At 50.2% G+C, this 17,317-nt stretch overlaps 1 protein-coding gene across 9 annotated transcripts in view; it reads left to right on the forward strand.

The window, feature by feature from the left end:
* FOXP4 (forkhead box P4) overlaps positions 1-17,317 on the forward strand; it is a 973,797-nt gene that overhangs the window by 768,226 nt on the left and 188,254 nt on the right. For all 9 annotated transcript variants that reach the window (XM_085650498.1, XM_085650470.1, XM_085650461.1 and 6 more), the window contains 3 exons: positions 1,662-1,812; positions 3,320-3,524; positions 4,148-4,252. In XM_085650498.1, coding sequence (XP_085506624.1) covers positions 1,662-1,812; positions 3,320-3,524; positions 4,148-4,252 — 461 coding nt within the window. The remainder of the gene's footprint in view (positions 1-1,661; positions 1,813-3,319; positions 3,525-4,147; positions 4,253-17,317) is intronic.

The following is a 17,317-nucleotide window of genomic DNA, read 5'->3' on the forward strand; positions in this document are numbered from 1 at the left end:
CTGTGTGATGTTTGGATGGCCGCTGTAGATGTGTACTTGGCTTTAAGATGGCCGGCTCCTGTTGATCACTTACAGGCAGGCGCGCAACACCCATTGGACTCAAAGGGCTTCAGCCTCCCCCCCTCCATCGTGTGTGGCAGCCCGGGATGAGACAGCTTCCGGGCAGAGAGACAGCCGCACCCGAGCACTTCACTGGTCTTTAAAAGACCAATTGCATGTTAATGAGACCTCGCTGTTGTTTCGCTCCTTCTAAGAGCCCCTGCAGCTCCACTCTGCCTATTGCTTGAAGTTTCAGCCCACCCCCCCCGAAATTTTTTCTTATCCCCCCCCCCCCCCCCCCCCCCCCCCCGAAATTTGGCTCTAGTTGCGCCTCTGCTTAACAGGCTGGCATAGAGGGTCTGTCTGCACGCGTAGAGGGCTGAAGCACACCAGCCCTGTGTTGGGGCATCATTACACGCAGCATTAGTGATAAGGGCATAGTTACAAGTAAAACATCTGGGTCAGGATGGGGATGAGCAAACTATCACCTAAGAGCAGGGCTACGATCCGTTCTCTCACGACGAGATGACTGCCATTATATCTGATGGTAGTGAAGATTGTAATCAGAATATCGGATGGGAGCAGGATTACAGGCAAAACATCTGAGAGACCTGGCTTCAGGCGAGCGGTGCACGATTCCCGGCATAAGTAACTGCTGAGCACTTTACTGGTGAATTCATTTGTCGTCTACATCACAGTATTACAGATAAGTTTCTTTATGCAGATTTCCTGCACATATAAAAATACTCGTTAAACCATGCACATTGTGAGGGCTTCCTATACAGAAAGGAAAGCATAGTTGGGTACCACTTGTGGGCATCATTGATAAGCTTCAAAACATAGGAAGAGACTTAAAATGAAAATGTACAAAGATGAAGTACCCAGGATCGTGGCTGTGCCGCCCTGTGTGGGTGACCGCTGGAGCCTGGGCAGAGCTCGGTGCCCGGCCTCCCTCTGAATGTGGTGCGGGTGCAGGTGTGGGACCAGCTGACGCATCATCCTCGTGTTCGATTAATGAAGTACGCCCATCACGCCAGCCTGCCACTGAAACTGCACTTGATGTGCTCGTAAATCAAAGTGACAGCAGCTGCTCCACCAGCACAGACTGCACCCTCTGAGCTGCATCCAATGTGCTGGGCGGGGGAGGGGGAAGATATTTACAGCTACTTGAACCCAGGTTGTGGAACCCTGGAATGAGAAACAAAGAAGCGGAAGTCAGAGGAGGAGAGGGATCTTAAAGAGAGGAATAGCGGGGGGGGGAGGCAGATGGGTTGGAAAAAGATGAGAAAAGGTGGAAGACAGAAGACAGATAAGAAGTACATAGCTAGAAAGAAAGAGGTACAGGAATAAAAAGGAATGCAAGGTAGAGTGAAGCTAATACATCTTCGAGTCCAAGGAGAGAGAAAGGAGATGTTACTCTCTCTCTCTGGGTCGGTGGGGTGTTGGTCTCTCCATGAAGTCAGGAGATGTTAATACTGTATTATCTGTTCTCTCTCGCTTTCTGGGCTGAGAAGGGTGTTTATTAAGAGGTTGATCTATCTCTGACACAGGGAGATGTTAGTAATTGCTTCTTTGATCTGGCTTGGAGAGATTTTGCTGAGGTGTTTTACCTTCTTTTGCAGCAATCCTTGGGGAACAAGCAGCTGGCCTTCCAGCAGCAGCTGCTTCAAATGCAACAACTACAGCAACAGCACCTGCTGAACCTGCAGCGGCAAGGCCTGGTCGGCATGGGCCCGAGCCAGGGCGCCATGGCGTTGCAGAGCTTGACACAAGGTAAAGTGGTGGTACTGCCCCCTGCAACGTGGCCCACCCTCACCCCTACACTGCCTTATGCTGGAACAGGACTGGGTCAGTACAGCAAATGGCACTGTAGCGCTTAATGTGAGCTAAGACCAGAGCACTGAGGACCCCATATCTCCCACCCCCTGTAGATCTACAGATCCTCACCACAGTACCGTGGGATACACCCCCAATATCCCTCGCACCCCTTCCCCACCTTAAGCATGTTATAGTACTGGGTCACAACTCCATGGTGCTTTAAGACATGGCCAGAAGCAATGTAACACTGGGCCCTGCCACTTCCGAAATCAGCATGCCCACTCCATCCCTCCAATGAAGTGACACACCCTGGTCCACATGCTGTAGGACAGGGTGCCATGGCACAGCAGCCCTTTACGCAAGGTAAGACTGGACCATGTCCCGATTTCTTTTTCATTCCCCCTCCCTTTGCACATCACAGTCTTATGCCAGGTAAGTAAAACCTAACCCCAATGCCACTTCTTACTTGTGTGAGAGCCACCTCTTGTCACTGGCTAAACAAGGACTGTGCCTAATACGCTCAAACACCTTTCCTGCATGCATTCCACTCAGGAGGGTGTATCACTAAAACTCCCAACTCTGAACTGTGCAATCGTGAAGTTACCTCCAGCCAATGCAAGAGTGTGTCCCAGGACTCTTGATGCACCAGCTAACACCTCCAACGCCTGCCAATCAGACACCCTGATCTCTAATGCCTGAATCTCAGGTGTTTGATGCCAGACACCACTGTGCCCAGCTAGTTGGAGGTTCCTACCACATAGAAAGCGTGGCACATTCTATGACAAGATCCTATCTCTCTTACACTAGATTAAAGGGTCTGCAAGTCCCCCCATTTGTGGTCTTCTGCTTCCCTGCTTGCCACCTGGTAATATCGCCACCTAATTGTCTGCGTTGGGGTCATGACTTTCCTCCCCCACCCACTTTGAGAGATACTCATGTTGTGGTGCCATATAGTTTGTAGATAATGTAACATTTTTCGACATTTGCCCATCTATAAAGTACCCTAAGTCAGTGAAAGCAAAACTGTGCTGAATTACAATCTTGCTGACATGTTTGTGGCCTGTGAGTCCTGCTAGCTCTGAGACCTGCAGTCTGAAAAATCCTGCAACTTCACTCTCTCTCCTGCAGCAAGTCACTGAACTCATAATAATTCCCCAAGGTTGTCCTACTTTCTAAGGGACTCCAACTTGAGCCCCTTACTCTGAGGAGTCTCTTTCTCTGAGTGACCCTTGCTGATCATTGTTTACATCTGAACTCCTTTTTCTTGGATGATCCCCAACTAATCTTCTCTCCACCAAAGTTCTATTCATCTGAACTTGGCACTGCACTTCTGAACTGATCCTCTCTCTCTACAATGGTGCCCAAATCTTTTCACCACAAGAAGTATATTCTTCTGGGCTTTGTACCGCCTCTTTGCGGGTCCCTTGACTGAGCACTTAAATCACTATCTCCTTCTCTCTAGCCATGTGCCCCTCAGACCTCCAGCAGCTGTGGAAGGAGATGACAGCCAACCAGCCCAGAGAGGAGATTATCAAGCACGAAGGCCTGGACCTGAGCACCGCCACAACCAACTCTACCTCATACACTACCGCCAAGATGTCCCCATTGCTCTCTCACCTCTCGCTGAGCAATGGGCAGAGCTCGATGCTGACCTCTAGGAGGGACAGGTATGGGTCAATCATTGTCTATTAACTGGTGCAGGACCCCTCGCATAACATGGACTAGCTAGGTTGCTGAAACTGGATTGCCAAAAGATGGGCACTGTGACAAGGTAGCAGAGTGTGCCCCTACTAATGTGTCCAAGATAGGCACCTTATAATAGAAGATACTTGGTCAGTAACCCAATGTAAGCAGAACAAATGTCCTGATGTTGGGTTCTTTCAAATCATCTTTCAGTGTAAACTGTATGAATGTCCTTATCTGAGGGTCCTATAGAGTCGAGTTGTGAGAAGTATCTCCAAATGTGCCAGATTCATGCTGGTGTTTAGGCTATCGATTTGGGATACATTTAGACTACATTATACAAGAATACAGAATACATTAGATATATTATGACTCTTAAGTGAAATACGTACACAAGGGGGTTATCATGAACGTCTGACTCCTCCTGGACTTTAGAAAGGCCCTCCAGTATTAGCTGCAGGAATGTCCTTATTGAAGTAGGAGTTAATGATGAACACTTTTAAAAATAAAGACAAGAGATACAATAAAAAAGAAAGACAAAATTTAAAAATGAAAGGACGTTCACACTGAGGAATAGTTGATATTAATGAGCAGATTTTTGTTTCAGCTCCTCACACGAGGACCATTGCGGCCCACACCCGCTTTATGGACATGGAGAATGCAAGTGGCCAGGCTGTGAAGCATTGTGTGAAGATTTGGGACAGTTTCTAAAGTAGGTAGATGCTTTGCCTTCATTCTAAAATCCTGTAATTTTCACTGTAATTGCCTTGTTGTTGTGAGGAATCTTCTGATTCATCACTGGTCAGAACTTTGCTGCCAGTCTGCAAGTATGTAATGAGTTCCGGCAATATTAGTGTTGGGTACTGTAACTTCTCCTCAGGGTCTAGCTAATGTCTATTTCAAAAGTTAGCAACCACCCCCTCACACTTAGTTTCCTTGACTCTAATATGGTAGCTGCTGTCTAGCGGTCCAGTTTACTTTCAGTTTTTAGTGTAATAGTGAAGAACCAACTGTCTTTCACTTGCAGTTCAGATATTACCCCACACACAACCCACTGTTACACTTTAACCAAAAACAAGAAAGTACATGAAGCCATTTTTTTAAGCACGTCAGGAGGGTTGGATCTTTATATTACCATGCCATTTTCTACTAACACCATAGATACACTCTCACTATGAAACAAGTCTAGCACAAAAGTGTGGAAGACTTGAGGGAATCCTTTCAGGTTTGTCTCCCACTTCTCTATTTGGACGAAAAATACTCAGTAGTGTCTAATAATTAGGGGGAAACAAAATTTGCTGGAAAACTGGGATTCCTGAGCCTGGTGCTGCAATCAATGGTAGTTAAATGTATTAAGAGTGTCCCGAGGTCCCCTTGGTTTCCTTTTGGCCCAGCTGGGGAAACAAATGAAGCCAGTAACTTATCTGGTTGACTTTTTTCTGTTACCCACCCCATAACCCATGGTAGACTGGGAGCTTTGTGTATCCCATTCCTGGGACCGGTAGTAACAGTTACATTATTTTGGCAATTTTGGAACCTGTACTCTCAGGAGCTCTGAATATTGCCAAAATGTTGTTACCAGTAGGTTTTTACAAATGTAGTGCACCTTTTGGAAGCTTCAAGACCCAAAGAACCCGGAGGTGCCAAAAGGGGCTAGCAGCATTGGGTTAACAGATGAATTATTTTCACAGGTCCACAACGTTTCAGTCCTGTTTTCCACTTGCATTTTGCTCTTTTTGGTCATTCAATATGTTCCATTTAATTATTATTATTTTTTTAACGTTATTTTCCAATTTTTCCCACATAGCAACGATATATAAATGTTGGTTCACTGTCAAATAAAGTATCATACCAATAGAGGGGGGCGTGGCCTGACACCGATGTAGACGGTCAAGGATTTCGGAGCTCCTCCGTGGCCTCCCTCCGTTTGAATAGATCCTGTGCCATTGCGGGGGCCCCTAATCCCCCAACCAGACTGGGCATACCTGGTGACCAGGTGGGCGCTCCCTCAACGGTGGAGACGACCCGGCGAAGGAACGGGGCTTGCTTCTTTACCCCGCCGCGTTTCTGCCTGGAGCGGCCCAAGATGGCAGCTGTGACCTGCCGGTGAGGCCGCTGTCGCCTGCTGGGTGTTGGAGGCGGTGCATCCCCTGGGGGAGCAACGGAGGGCCTCGGTGCTGGCCCTGCAGCGGTGAATGGCAGAAGGCGAGCTTGCAAGGAGTGGGCTGAGCGGAGGGCTGCGATCGAGCGCTGCTGCTGCCTGGACCTAAGATGGCGGCCCGTAGCGGACATTGAGGAGCAGACGGGAGGGCGCTCATGCATGGCCGACAGAGTGGAACCGCTACTTGTCTCCTGTTGCGGACCGGAGCGATGGTGGGCTCCAGCTGAAGTGGAGTGGGCCTGCTGGGCGGCTCCTGCGGCGGAGAGGCAGCCTTAATGGTGAGTGACTGTCCGGCCCAGTGCCCCCGTTGATGCTGGATCCTGCTGTGGACGGCGAACCTCGGCTGTGAGCCCTCCGGTGCTGCTTGGAGTTGGGTCAGTGCACTGCTGCCCCTTCGGGTGGCCTCCCCTTGACTGGCCCTTGGGAGTGGCGGGCAGTGCGAGTGCGTGGCTCCCATGCAGGGGTTGCCAGCTCTAGTGGTGACGGATTAGAGGAGCTACAGGAGGTCCTGCCCTCGTTACCTTGTGTTTGTCACCGGTGAGCAGGAGATACTCGATTGGAGTGGAGGCTTTGGGGCTCTACCTGTGGGCAGCTAGATCTCGGTGGCACGTTACTGCACTGAGGGTGACTTGTGGAGGCGTGGTGGGCAGGAGGACCTTCACGAGTGGCTGGCTGACCCCTGAGTTGCGTTAGTGGCGCAGTGCTGCCCCCTTCCATCCTCCTAATTCTGACTGTGGGGGTGCGGGAGCCGGTACCTGGTCTCCCCTGGCTTGTTTGACGCCGGCGTGGCTGCCCTGCTCATCCGTGGTTTTTCCGGGGCTCACTCTGCTGCATCTGCCTTGCCGACCGGATTGGATGCATTGCTTCATCGTTGCTGAAGCGGACGACGTTTTGCGGTTGGTGGTGACTGGTGTGGACCTGGGTGAGCGCCCGCGATAGGGCGAACATCAAGGAGACGGGGGTTCGCGGTCCTCCAGGACGTAGAGGGGGGGCACCGGTCTGAGGACGAGGAGGTCGCGACGCACACCCACGGTGTGGAGACTCTGAGCGGCCCTTCTTTGGCGGATATCATGCAGGCCATCACGGCTTCCCGGTAGGCCCTCGAAACAAAGATAGATACTATTGGAGTGGACCTCGCGTTGCTAAAGGATGATCATAGGAAGTTGAAAGAGCGGGTGAAGGCGACCGAGAAGACGCTGGAGGAGGTGCCAGATAAGGTGACTACCTTTCAGCAATCCTTGACGCAGATGGAGAACAGGGTGCGGATACTGGAGTTGCGAGCAGAGGACAGCGAAGGGCGCTCTCGCAGGAATAACCTCCGTATAGTGGGAGTTCCAGAGCGGGTGGAAGGAGCTGATGCAGTCCGGTACCTGGAGGGCTGGCTTCGATCGGAGGTTGCCCCGGAGGGGTTGTCCCTGTTTTATGCCCTTGAAAGAGCTCACAGGGTTCCGGCTTGGCCTCCTAAGCCGGGAGCACCCCCGAGACCGATAGTGGCGAGATTGCTGCACTACAGAGACAGAGACCACCTCCTGCAGCAAGCTCGAGAGAGGCAACGTCTACAAATCGATAACTCCAGGGTGATGCTTTTTCCGGATTACACACGGGAGGTTCAGAAACAGCGTGCCTCCTTTGTTGCTCTCAAGCGGAAATTGCGTCAACTTCACATTCCCTATGCGATGCTCTTCCCGGCGCGGCTGCGGGTGGTGGATGGCCCCAGCACCCTCTTTTTCACCACCCCACAGGATGCGTGGCGCTGGCTGGAGAAACGACCGGCGGGGCCGGAGCGGAGTTCGCCGGCGAGCGCTGCGGAGAGACGATCCCCTGACACTGAGTCCGTCGAGGGCTCTACCGCTGCCAGACCGTCGACTTGAGCGAGACAGAGCTGTGCGGGCAGTGGTGGCGATCAGTCAGGGTGGTACCAGCCCGGCTTCTGCTTCTGCTGGCCGGGTGCTGGAGGGTTCTGGTTTCTCTCCGGATGGCAGCACGAATGAGGATTCCGAACCTGAAACCTCGTACTGCAACCCAGGTTTGACTGTTGGAGGGGTTTTTCCCCAATGTACACAGGGGAGTTGGTCCTATTCGAACGTCATTATTGGGGCTCCCAAAGGGCTGTTGCTGGCTCTTTCACACGTGGCAGGGGGGTGCTGGAGGGGGGCTCTGGGTCCCTTTGTGTCGGCACACGTCTCACTCTCTATGTTGGCAAGATTGATGGTTCTTTTAGTTAGGATGGGGGCTAGTTTTAGGGAACCTATCCTGGGGTGTGGGAGTTGGGGAGTTGGGGTGCTGGGGTAGGGGGAGGAGAGGGTGGGACCAAGCATGTCGCAGGGGGAGGTGTGACGCGCAGCATTTTCTTTACCAAGTCATGGCTACTGCCGTAGGTATTAAATGTTTATCTTGGAACATTAGGGGGATGCACAGTATGACTCGCCGCCACAAGATTCATGCTTATCTTCATCGGCGTGGGGTGCAGATAGCATTGTTACAGGAAACACACTTAAATAAATAGGAAGGGTTGGCACTACAATGGAGGTGGCGGGGACAGGTGTTCTGTACCACGTACTCAGCATATGCACGGGGCACGTTGGTTTGGGTTCGGGCGGGGTTACCGTTTCAGAGTACTGGGCAGGTGATTGACCCTGAAGGTAGATATGTTATGGTGACGGGGCGACTGGATAGCAGGGACATTGTTCTAGGGAGTATCTATGCCCCAAACACGGATCAGGCTTCCTTTTTTGCACACCTGTCTGGGAGATTGGCTCCCTTGTTGACTGGCTCGGTACTCCTAGGTGGCGACTTTAATTGCATTACTGATGTCTCCCCGGATCGCTCTCATCCCCCTCTTGCAGATTCCCCGATACATCGACTGGCTATGGTGCGGCTGGACTGGCAGCGACAATGGGGGCTGACTGATACCTGGAGGGCGCACCACCCGGGTGAGAGGGACTATTCTTATTTCTCATCGTTACACGACCTCCATGTTTGGTTGGACTCGATCCTTAGCTCCCCAGATGTTCACGGAGCGATGGTACATAGTGAGTACTTAGCTAGGACATCATCTGATCTTAATCCACTGCTGACAGTTTTACACGGGCTGCGGGATCGCCCTGCCATTCCCACGTGGCGACTCCGACCTGTCACGTTAGAGGATCCAGTGTTTCGTGCTAACATTGGGTCGGCCATTGAGGAATATTTTCGACTTAACGCCAATACGGCATCGTCCCTGGTGGTCGAATGGGACGCCTTTAAGTCCGTAGTTCGGGGGCGCTGTATAGGCGAGGTAGTGGGAGCGCGCAGTGTGTTGCTGCAAGACATCCAGAAGGCAGAACGGCAGGTGCGCGATTCGGAGAAGGAGCGCCTGGAGCGTACGGACAGGCAGGCAGGGTTGCTTGAGGCTCGAGAGGCGTTAGCAGTCCAAATCGAGAGATTGCGCTGCTTTGACTACAAGGCCTACACTGATAAGGCGCATGTGGAACGTGATAAGGCGGGGACATTGCTAGCTTGGCTGCCAAATCCGGCGCGTAGGGGGACCCCGATAATGGAACTGCGGGGGCAGGGTGCTGAGGTATTCTGCACCCAAAAGCACATTAATGATTACTTCTTACAGTATTATACCGAGTTGTACCGGAGCAGGGCGGGTCATGGGTACCCGGGGGATGAGGAATTTTTGCCAATGGCGGAGCTACCAAGGCTTGAGGCTGAAGACCCTGAGGCTCTGGGTCAGGACATTGAAGCGGGCGAGGTACGCAGTGCCATAAAGCACATGGCCAGGAACAAAACCCCGGGCACTGATGGGCTCCCCGTTGAGTTTTATGCAGCTTACACGGATGTACTAGCTCCCTGTTTGGTGGTGCTTTATAACACGGCACGCCGGGAGGGTGCCCTCCCTACCTCCACGTGTGAAGCCCTCATAGTTCCCCTTCTTAAGTCGGGTAAACCTGCTTGGGATCGTTCCTCGTATAGACCCCTGGCGATGCTCAATCTCGACTACAAGATCTTAAGCCGCATCTTGGCTAGTCGGTTGATGCCCCATTTGATGAAACTGATCCATGAGGACCAAGCTGGATTCATTCCCTCCCGCAACACTGCGATGAATGTACGCAGACTTCTGCGGATCTTGGGGTCCGACTCCTATGACAAGGAGGAGGCCTGCATTTTTGCGGTTGACATCGAAAAGGCCTTCGATAGTCTGGAGTGGCCTTACCTTTTTAATGTAATGCGAGCATTCGGACTGGGGGAATGTTTTGTACAGTGGACGGCGCTGCTAGGGTGAGGACAGGGGGCTTGATTTCTGCTGCCTGTGCGGTCGCTCGGGGGACGAGGCAGGGGTGCCTGTTGTCCCCCTTAATATTTGCTCTGGCGATGGAGCCCATGGCTGCTCACGCCAGGTCAGGACGGTTTTTCCAGGCTATTAGCATTATATGCGGACGATCTCATGTTCTTGCCGGACGCTGGAGAAGCCCTACGAGGAGCGAGGGACTTGCTGGAGACCTTGGGGAGGGTGGCGGGCCTCCGGGTGAATTGGGCCAAGTCATGTCTATTTCCTACCAGGCCGGACGGGATAGTTCGTCCAGGGGATATCCCGTGGGAATCCCGGTGCTTGCCATACTTGGGGACTCAGATCTATCATGCTCCTGCTGATCTGTTGGAGGGCAATGTGGGGCAGGCAGTGCGCGGAGCGAAAACCTGTTTTGATTTCTGGGGGACTCTCCCATTATCGGTGGCCGGCAGGGTTGCCTTGGTGAAGATGGTCATCTTGCCCAGGTTCCTCTATTATTTTGGGACCCTCCCAGTTTGGATCCCGGGTAAGCTCTTCGCACAACTGAACACTTTGATTACAGGGTTCATCTGGGGAGCTGGGAGACGGAGGGTGGCATTAGTTACTCTGCAGAGGCCCAGGGGGGAGGGGGGCCTTGCGTTGCCAGACCTCGAGGCCTACTACCATGCCGCGCAGCTTCAGTGGTTTACGAAGTGGGTGGCGGGTCACATTAGGCACCCTGAGGACCAGGGTGGGTCGGATCCGATCTGGCACCATTTGTCTTGTGTGTTGATACGAGTCCCCCGCTTAGCCAGGAGGACACATGTCACGATCCCTTATGCGCCCGAGATCCCTTTGCGGATGTGCGAGGTATTCCCTCATGGGGGAGATTTGAGCCGGTTGTTGGCTTGGGAAGAGGCGGGAGTTCTGGCAATAGGTGATCTTTATGTGGATGGTAATCTTCTCCCTTTTAACGACCTTAGAGAGCACCACGATCTCCCGCGGGGGGGACTTCCTCTTGCATGCAGCTCTGACTGCGGTTATCAGGAAACACTGGCGAAAGGGACTGGTGGAGCCGGATACGTCTCTCGCTTATCAATATGTAGTGATGGCGGCGGGTACTTTTAAGGCGGTGACCTGCCTCTACCGGTGGATTACTTGCGATATGCGCCAAGCCCTGACGGCATTGCGACTCAAGTGGGAGGCGAATCTGGGGGAACCCATTGCAGAAAAAACTTGAGAGGAGATCGTGGCGCGGCCATGGAAATGTTCCCGAAATGCACGCTTCCAGCTCATCCAATTCTATGTTTTCCATAGGGCATACCTCACGCCTAGTAAAATTGCTGAGTATTTTGGGGGGTCGGACACTTGCCCCCGTTGTGACCACGAGGGGGCGAATTTTCTCCACATGTTCTGGGACTGCCCACGGGTGGGAGACTTTTGGTGGGAGGTGACGACTGCGCTGCTAACTGTGACGGAGAGATAGCTAGAGGTGGTACCGGGGGTATGCTTGTTGCATTGGTTCCCGCACACTGCCAAAACTAAGGTCACCAGCCGGTTCATTGACCTGGGGCTGGTCCTGGCCAAACGGGAAATTACTTCCCACTGGAAGGCGAGGCAGGGGCCTAGTCTCTTGCGCTGGAATAAGGAGATGGTGAAATGGGCAGGTAGTGAAGGGAACTATAGACTAAGTTTGGCTCAGCGTAATGGAAGTGAGAAATCACAAGAGGCTCTTGAGGAGGGAGATATGGCACGGGGCCCTTGAGAAACCCTTCACGTTCATGGGAGTATAGGACAAGGGGAGGGCACTGGATCCATGATAGGCAGCAAGAGGCTCTTGAGGAGGGAGATATGGCAGGGGGCCCTTGAGAAACCCTTCACGTTCATGGGAGTATAGGACGAGGGGAGGGCACTGGATCCATGATAGGCAGCTTCCTCCTGTGCTTTTGATACACTCACTGCTGTGCCCTGCGGGATGGGAAGTCTGACAGGTGGGACGGGAGGCTTCATTGCCCTCTTGCATAACTTAGAAGCTGGAGACATGCTTGGGAGGGTGGTTGGGGTGGGGGGTTTTGTTGGGGGAGTTTGAAAGGGAGAGGGGTGGGGGGTCTTTTTATTGCATCACACCATTGTCCTGGATCAACCCTGCAGACGGACTGTGTTGCATCACAGGCGCCTTATGGGAAGAGAGGTGTGACTTTGTACTCAGATTGGCGGGCTGGCCATTATACTTCATCCTGGCTTCCTCTGGTGACCAGTTAGTGGGCGGGGTGATTGAATGTGTTATTTTATGAAACTCAATAAAAGTCTGTTTAAAGTATCATACCAATAGTCAACTCAATTGCATACTTTAGCATTGTAAATTCAACATATCCATAGGTATTAGAGTATCTGAATCTGTACATTATTAATATCATAGCCCCCATTGCTTTCCCTGACCCTCTTTCGACCCACAGCTGGTAATTGCCTCTCGTCCTCAGTGGTCATATACATAAAAAGCCAATCAGTTAATAGGTTTTATTTCCATAGTGTGTAGCCCTAGAGGTATGTAACATCCAATCTAAAGGATAAGATCTATCACCCCACACAGTCCGGTACTAAGCCACGTTCCAGTTGTGAGTTTGAGTTTTGCCATAGTGCTTCCACATATGACCGATATGGGCCCCATATATCTTTGGGGCGGGAAGAAGTGGGCATGATGCCCTCCTAAACCTCGCTATTAGTGTTACAGTATGCCAAACTGCGAAGCCAACCCTGCAGAGTAGGAGCTGCCCTGCGGCCCTAAAGCAGAGCTATTTCTCTTTTGGCCAGCAGCAGTCCAAGGGACGCAAATCTTCTAACTTTTTTGGGGAAATTGACAGTGTAGCCCAGCAACGCCACTTCCGGTGTGGGTATAAGAGACAGGTTAGTCATGCCTCCCAGTGTGCTGTGTATTTGCTCCCAGTAGGTCTGCAGTTTGGGACAGGTCCACGTGAGGTGTGCAAAATCCGTTTGTGAGGCGGCGCATTTCTGGCAATTATGTGGTCTGGACGGGTCTCATCTGTGTGCTTTGGCGAGGGTGCAGTAAATGCGGCGTAGGAATTTGAAATGTAGAAGTTTGTGCCTACTGTTAAGAGAGACTTCCCTTGTTACCGCGCAGGACTTCGCCCACTGTTCATCTGTAATGACGCGACCTAGGTCATTTTCCCATTCATTGCGGACTTTGTCATCGTTCACCGGCCGCATGCTAGCGCACGCTTTGTATAGTTTAGATAGGAGGTGAGCACCAGTCTCGCCCTCGATGATCAATGTTAGTGGCGTGAAAGAGTCGGATTCAACGGGGTAAGTGGGTAGTGTGGCACACATGTTCCATTTAATTCACTGAAGAGTAACTTTTCTCTAGCATTCAATCTTTTATATATTCATATGCTTGACTCATTCCCAGTCATCAGGTGGGAATCCCCATACATTAAAATAGCAGTATACGGTATAAAATATACAGCATACAGTATATAATATAAAATGGCCATATGCCCGAAACAACATAGTATGTTTAGTAGCACATCAACCTAATTTAAAAGAACCCAAAACTCAGCCAATGAGTTGGAAGCTTAAGCTGTACAACTCCCTTAGAGGCCTCCATAGCTCAGATTTCTACCGCACCTCGTGTGTGAGGGAGTACTCTGTCAGAGCTCTACTCTAACCTTTCAGTGAACCTTAAAATGTTTCTATTTTGGTCTGCCCTGAAATTGAACCAGCCCTATCTTCAGCACTACTGTACTTTAGTTTTTAGGGACAATTGTTACAATTTCTGGGCCAGGGAGATCATTTTGTCTGACAATTAACTGTCACCACGACTGATAAAGAGAAGAGACCTCTTTTTGAAACCTATTTACCTTGTGGCAGCAAGAAATTTTACAATGATGGCTCATATTCTCAGTGTATTTATTGTCTTTATTCTAAACATATGTCAGCAGAATGGAAGATTTGTAAGTCTTTCTCAATTAAGATTCTTAAGGACAGAGAAAAGAGGCTGGCATTGTTTCTTATGAGTAAAGAGAACTTTCCTCCTTCTAAATGAGATTCCTTCCCTTCAGGGGGAGATTCAGTGAGAAGTGCCCCTCCGTGCACTTCCATAAATACAGTGCACAAGAGGAGACTTGTACAGTTTCCTGAGCATAACTTATTTGGTACAGTGCTTGCAGCCACCTCCTCTGCTGACAAACCAGAGTCTAAGCTCTACAAAGATTCACCCGTAATAAAAAAGAAGTCTTCATAGGAAGGCTCATCAACGACGAGACCATCAATAACTTCAACTCCATCTTAGATGACGAAGATACCATCGACGATGTCGAGCATTCCGTCAACATCGAGCATACCGCCGAAGATGACAATACCGTCGACGACGACCATTCCATCAATGATGGCCATACCATCAATGACGACCATATCATCGACAACGACTATACTGTCGACGACGATGACCGTATCGTCAATGACAATGACCATACAGTCGAGGATGGAGTCACGGTCTACGGCATCACCGTCGAGAACCACACAGCCAATAAAAGACATGAGAGGATTTTTTTTTTTCACCTTTAAGGATGACGGATATACCTTGAGTGCAGTTATTGCAGTTAGATCGAGAAGAAGAGGCTAGTGATTAGCCCAAGACAACTGAACGTGAGATGTCCCAGATTTTGGAGAGGAAGCAATGGATGATGAGGAGTCCTACAGTGAATATTTCTAGCAACAGGAGTACAAGTGTAGGAGTACTCAAATTGATTAAAGGTATAAACCACCCAAATTTCATAGAGAACCAGATGTGGTCCAAGTGCTTATGGGCTTCTTATCAACGTTACAAAAGATGATGGATACTTTTTAATAAGTTATTACCCCAGCAACCAACTAATAATCATAACATGGGGTTTTGGAGCATGAATCCTTTTCTCGATTCACATGCTGTGTATTATTCTGCTATCTAGTGGTTGGGTCCGGATTCTTGTGGGCGTCGTTGACCACCATTTGTTGGTATTTCCATCTCCTATGTGACGTCAGACGGCACCCCGGATGTTTCTGTGTGAAGTCCCCATCTTCAGATTCTTTTTTCCGCCATTAGGTCTGGAAACAATGGATGATCTCTGCAAGTTTTATTGGAAATTTTAGTTTTTTGAAGAAAATCGACTAATTTTCAGAAGGAGAATGAAGGCAGGTAGGGTTCATGGAAAACACCCCCTTTAAATTCTGGCCCAACTGCTACCACAAGTTTGCACAGAGAGACACCCACAAGGTCTGCTACCTCTGTCTGCTGACGGATCGTTGAGATGAGAACTGCAAGGCCTGCGCCGTGTTCGTACCCAAGGCCCTAAAGGTACGTCAACGACAGAGGCTGGAACACTACACCACCATGGTCAGCACTCAGAGGACGCAGGTTTTTTTGTATGATCTCAGCCTGGCTAGCGACGACTACGAGAAAGTCGAGGAAGCTGAGACAGCTCATGGCATAGAGTCGGACGCCCAGATCTATGCTGCTGACGCTGAGAAAAACAAGTGGCAAAGGACGACGAAAAGAAGCACAAGGTAACAAAACCACTGAAAGGCCCTGAGACAAAAACCCCGGACAATAAGTCCCAAAAAGCAGCCTCGCCGCCGAAACAGTTGTCGACCGAAGGTCAGCCTCAATCCAAAGTGTCACACGGATCTCGACCAGGGGACACTGATGGAGGCAAGGCACCGTTGAAACTTTAGACCAAACCATCCGCTCGAGAGGGGGCGAGAGAGAATAGCATGGTTTCGGAGACAGTAGATCCATCTAAGCTGAAGACGAGGTTGACAATCGACGGCAAACAGAAAGTGCTCGAGGTAGAGCTCAAAAAGAGAAGGCTTGATGCCAAAATGGCTGTACTTCTGCAAAACGAGTTCATAACATATGGAGTCCAGCTTGAGGAAGAAAAAGGAGATTCATGTTCTCTCCTGGAGACCCTAATGCCATTCAACATGGGTAACTTATACCTACCAATGCTACCCAGCATACTGGACCAAGAGAAGGAGGCATTTCGGGAACCAGCCACTGCAGAGGCTGTAACACCTAGAGTGGAAAAGAAATACAAACCATCTACTCAAGAACTGGAGTATCCTGAAGGAAGAAGAACTAACTACTACTTTCATTACTGACGCAGATATGGAGGACGGATACAGGTTTTTGCCAGTTGGCAGGTGGTACTGTCCTAAAGAGGCAAGGTTGGTTAAAATCCACAGTCTTCCATACTGATGTCCAATATAAAATCTTAGCAATGCATTTTGATGGGCTACCTCTTTTTGTAAACATGTTGATGAAGCTTTGTAAGGCCATAAAACTGATACCGACACAGTAAAGACATTAGGGCTGCTGCAGCATCTCCGATTGAGGCGTCTACCTGTCGTGGCTAACAAAGATCACAAAATGTCAGAGCAAGGTCAGGGACGTCCTTATTATCCTGGATAGTCTGGATACGATCAAGGATACCCCTTCAATTGAAACCAGAGGCAGGCTTACAGGTGGTCTTCAGGAAGGAAGAAAGGTTCCTCACAAGCTCGAACAAATGACAATCAGAAAAGAGCTTGCTTCCCCTTTTCTGTCTGATCCTCTTAACTTGGGGGGGAAGAATTTCCCTTTTTGCTCCCGCATGGAAGAGCATAACTTCATACGTTGGAGTTCATTCAGAGACCCCCAGTTTGTCCACTAAGAAAGGAACACCATCTTCATCTGAAGGAGCTGCAAATGGAAATTTTCGTGCTTCTCCTCAAAGGAGACTGGTTGGTCAAAGTGCCATCCAGGCAAAGAGTAACAGTTTCCGCAAATGCTTGCATCAATCTCTTTTAGAGATTAAGTCTCACTTCGAACAGGGAAAAGTCATTGTTGGAACCCCAAATAAAATCCAATTTCTGGGAGCAATACTCGATAGTCAGTTGGGAAAAGCCTTTCTATCGGCCGAAAGAGTGAGAAGGTAACAGATAATGGCAAAGACTGTTGCTGTAAAACAGTCAAATACAGTGAGGCAATAGAAGTCTCTGATAGGCCTGATTGCATCATGCATAGGCCTCATTCCATTTTGCAGGCTTTGTATGAGACCTGTTCAGCAAGAGCTGGATTTGCAATGAAAACAGGTAGAAGACTCATGGGAAGATATGGTCCGTGCCACAAGGCCCTTTAAATATGCTCTAATGTTGTGTAGGATTCCAGCAAACCTTAATGCAGGTCTTTCTTTCCTGCCAATAACAGAGAGGTTCTTACTTACCACGCATGCATCCATGGATGGATGGAGAGCTCACCTGCAAGACCTTTCGACCAGAGGCCTCTGCTCAGATGCAGAGAAGAGGCGCCACATTAGTGTGTTATAACT

Source organism: Triturus cristatus, chromosome 1_1 (assembly GCF_964204655.1).
Source record: "Triturus cristatus chromosome 1_1, aTriCri1.1, whole genome shotgun sequence".
In the NCBI taxonomy this organism is placed as follows: Eukaryota; Metazoa; Chordata; class Amphibia; order Caudata; family Salamandridae; genus Triturus; species Triturus cristatus.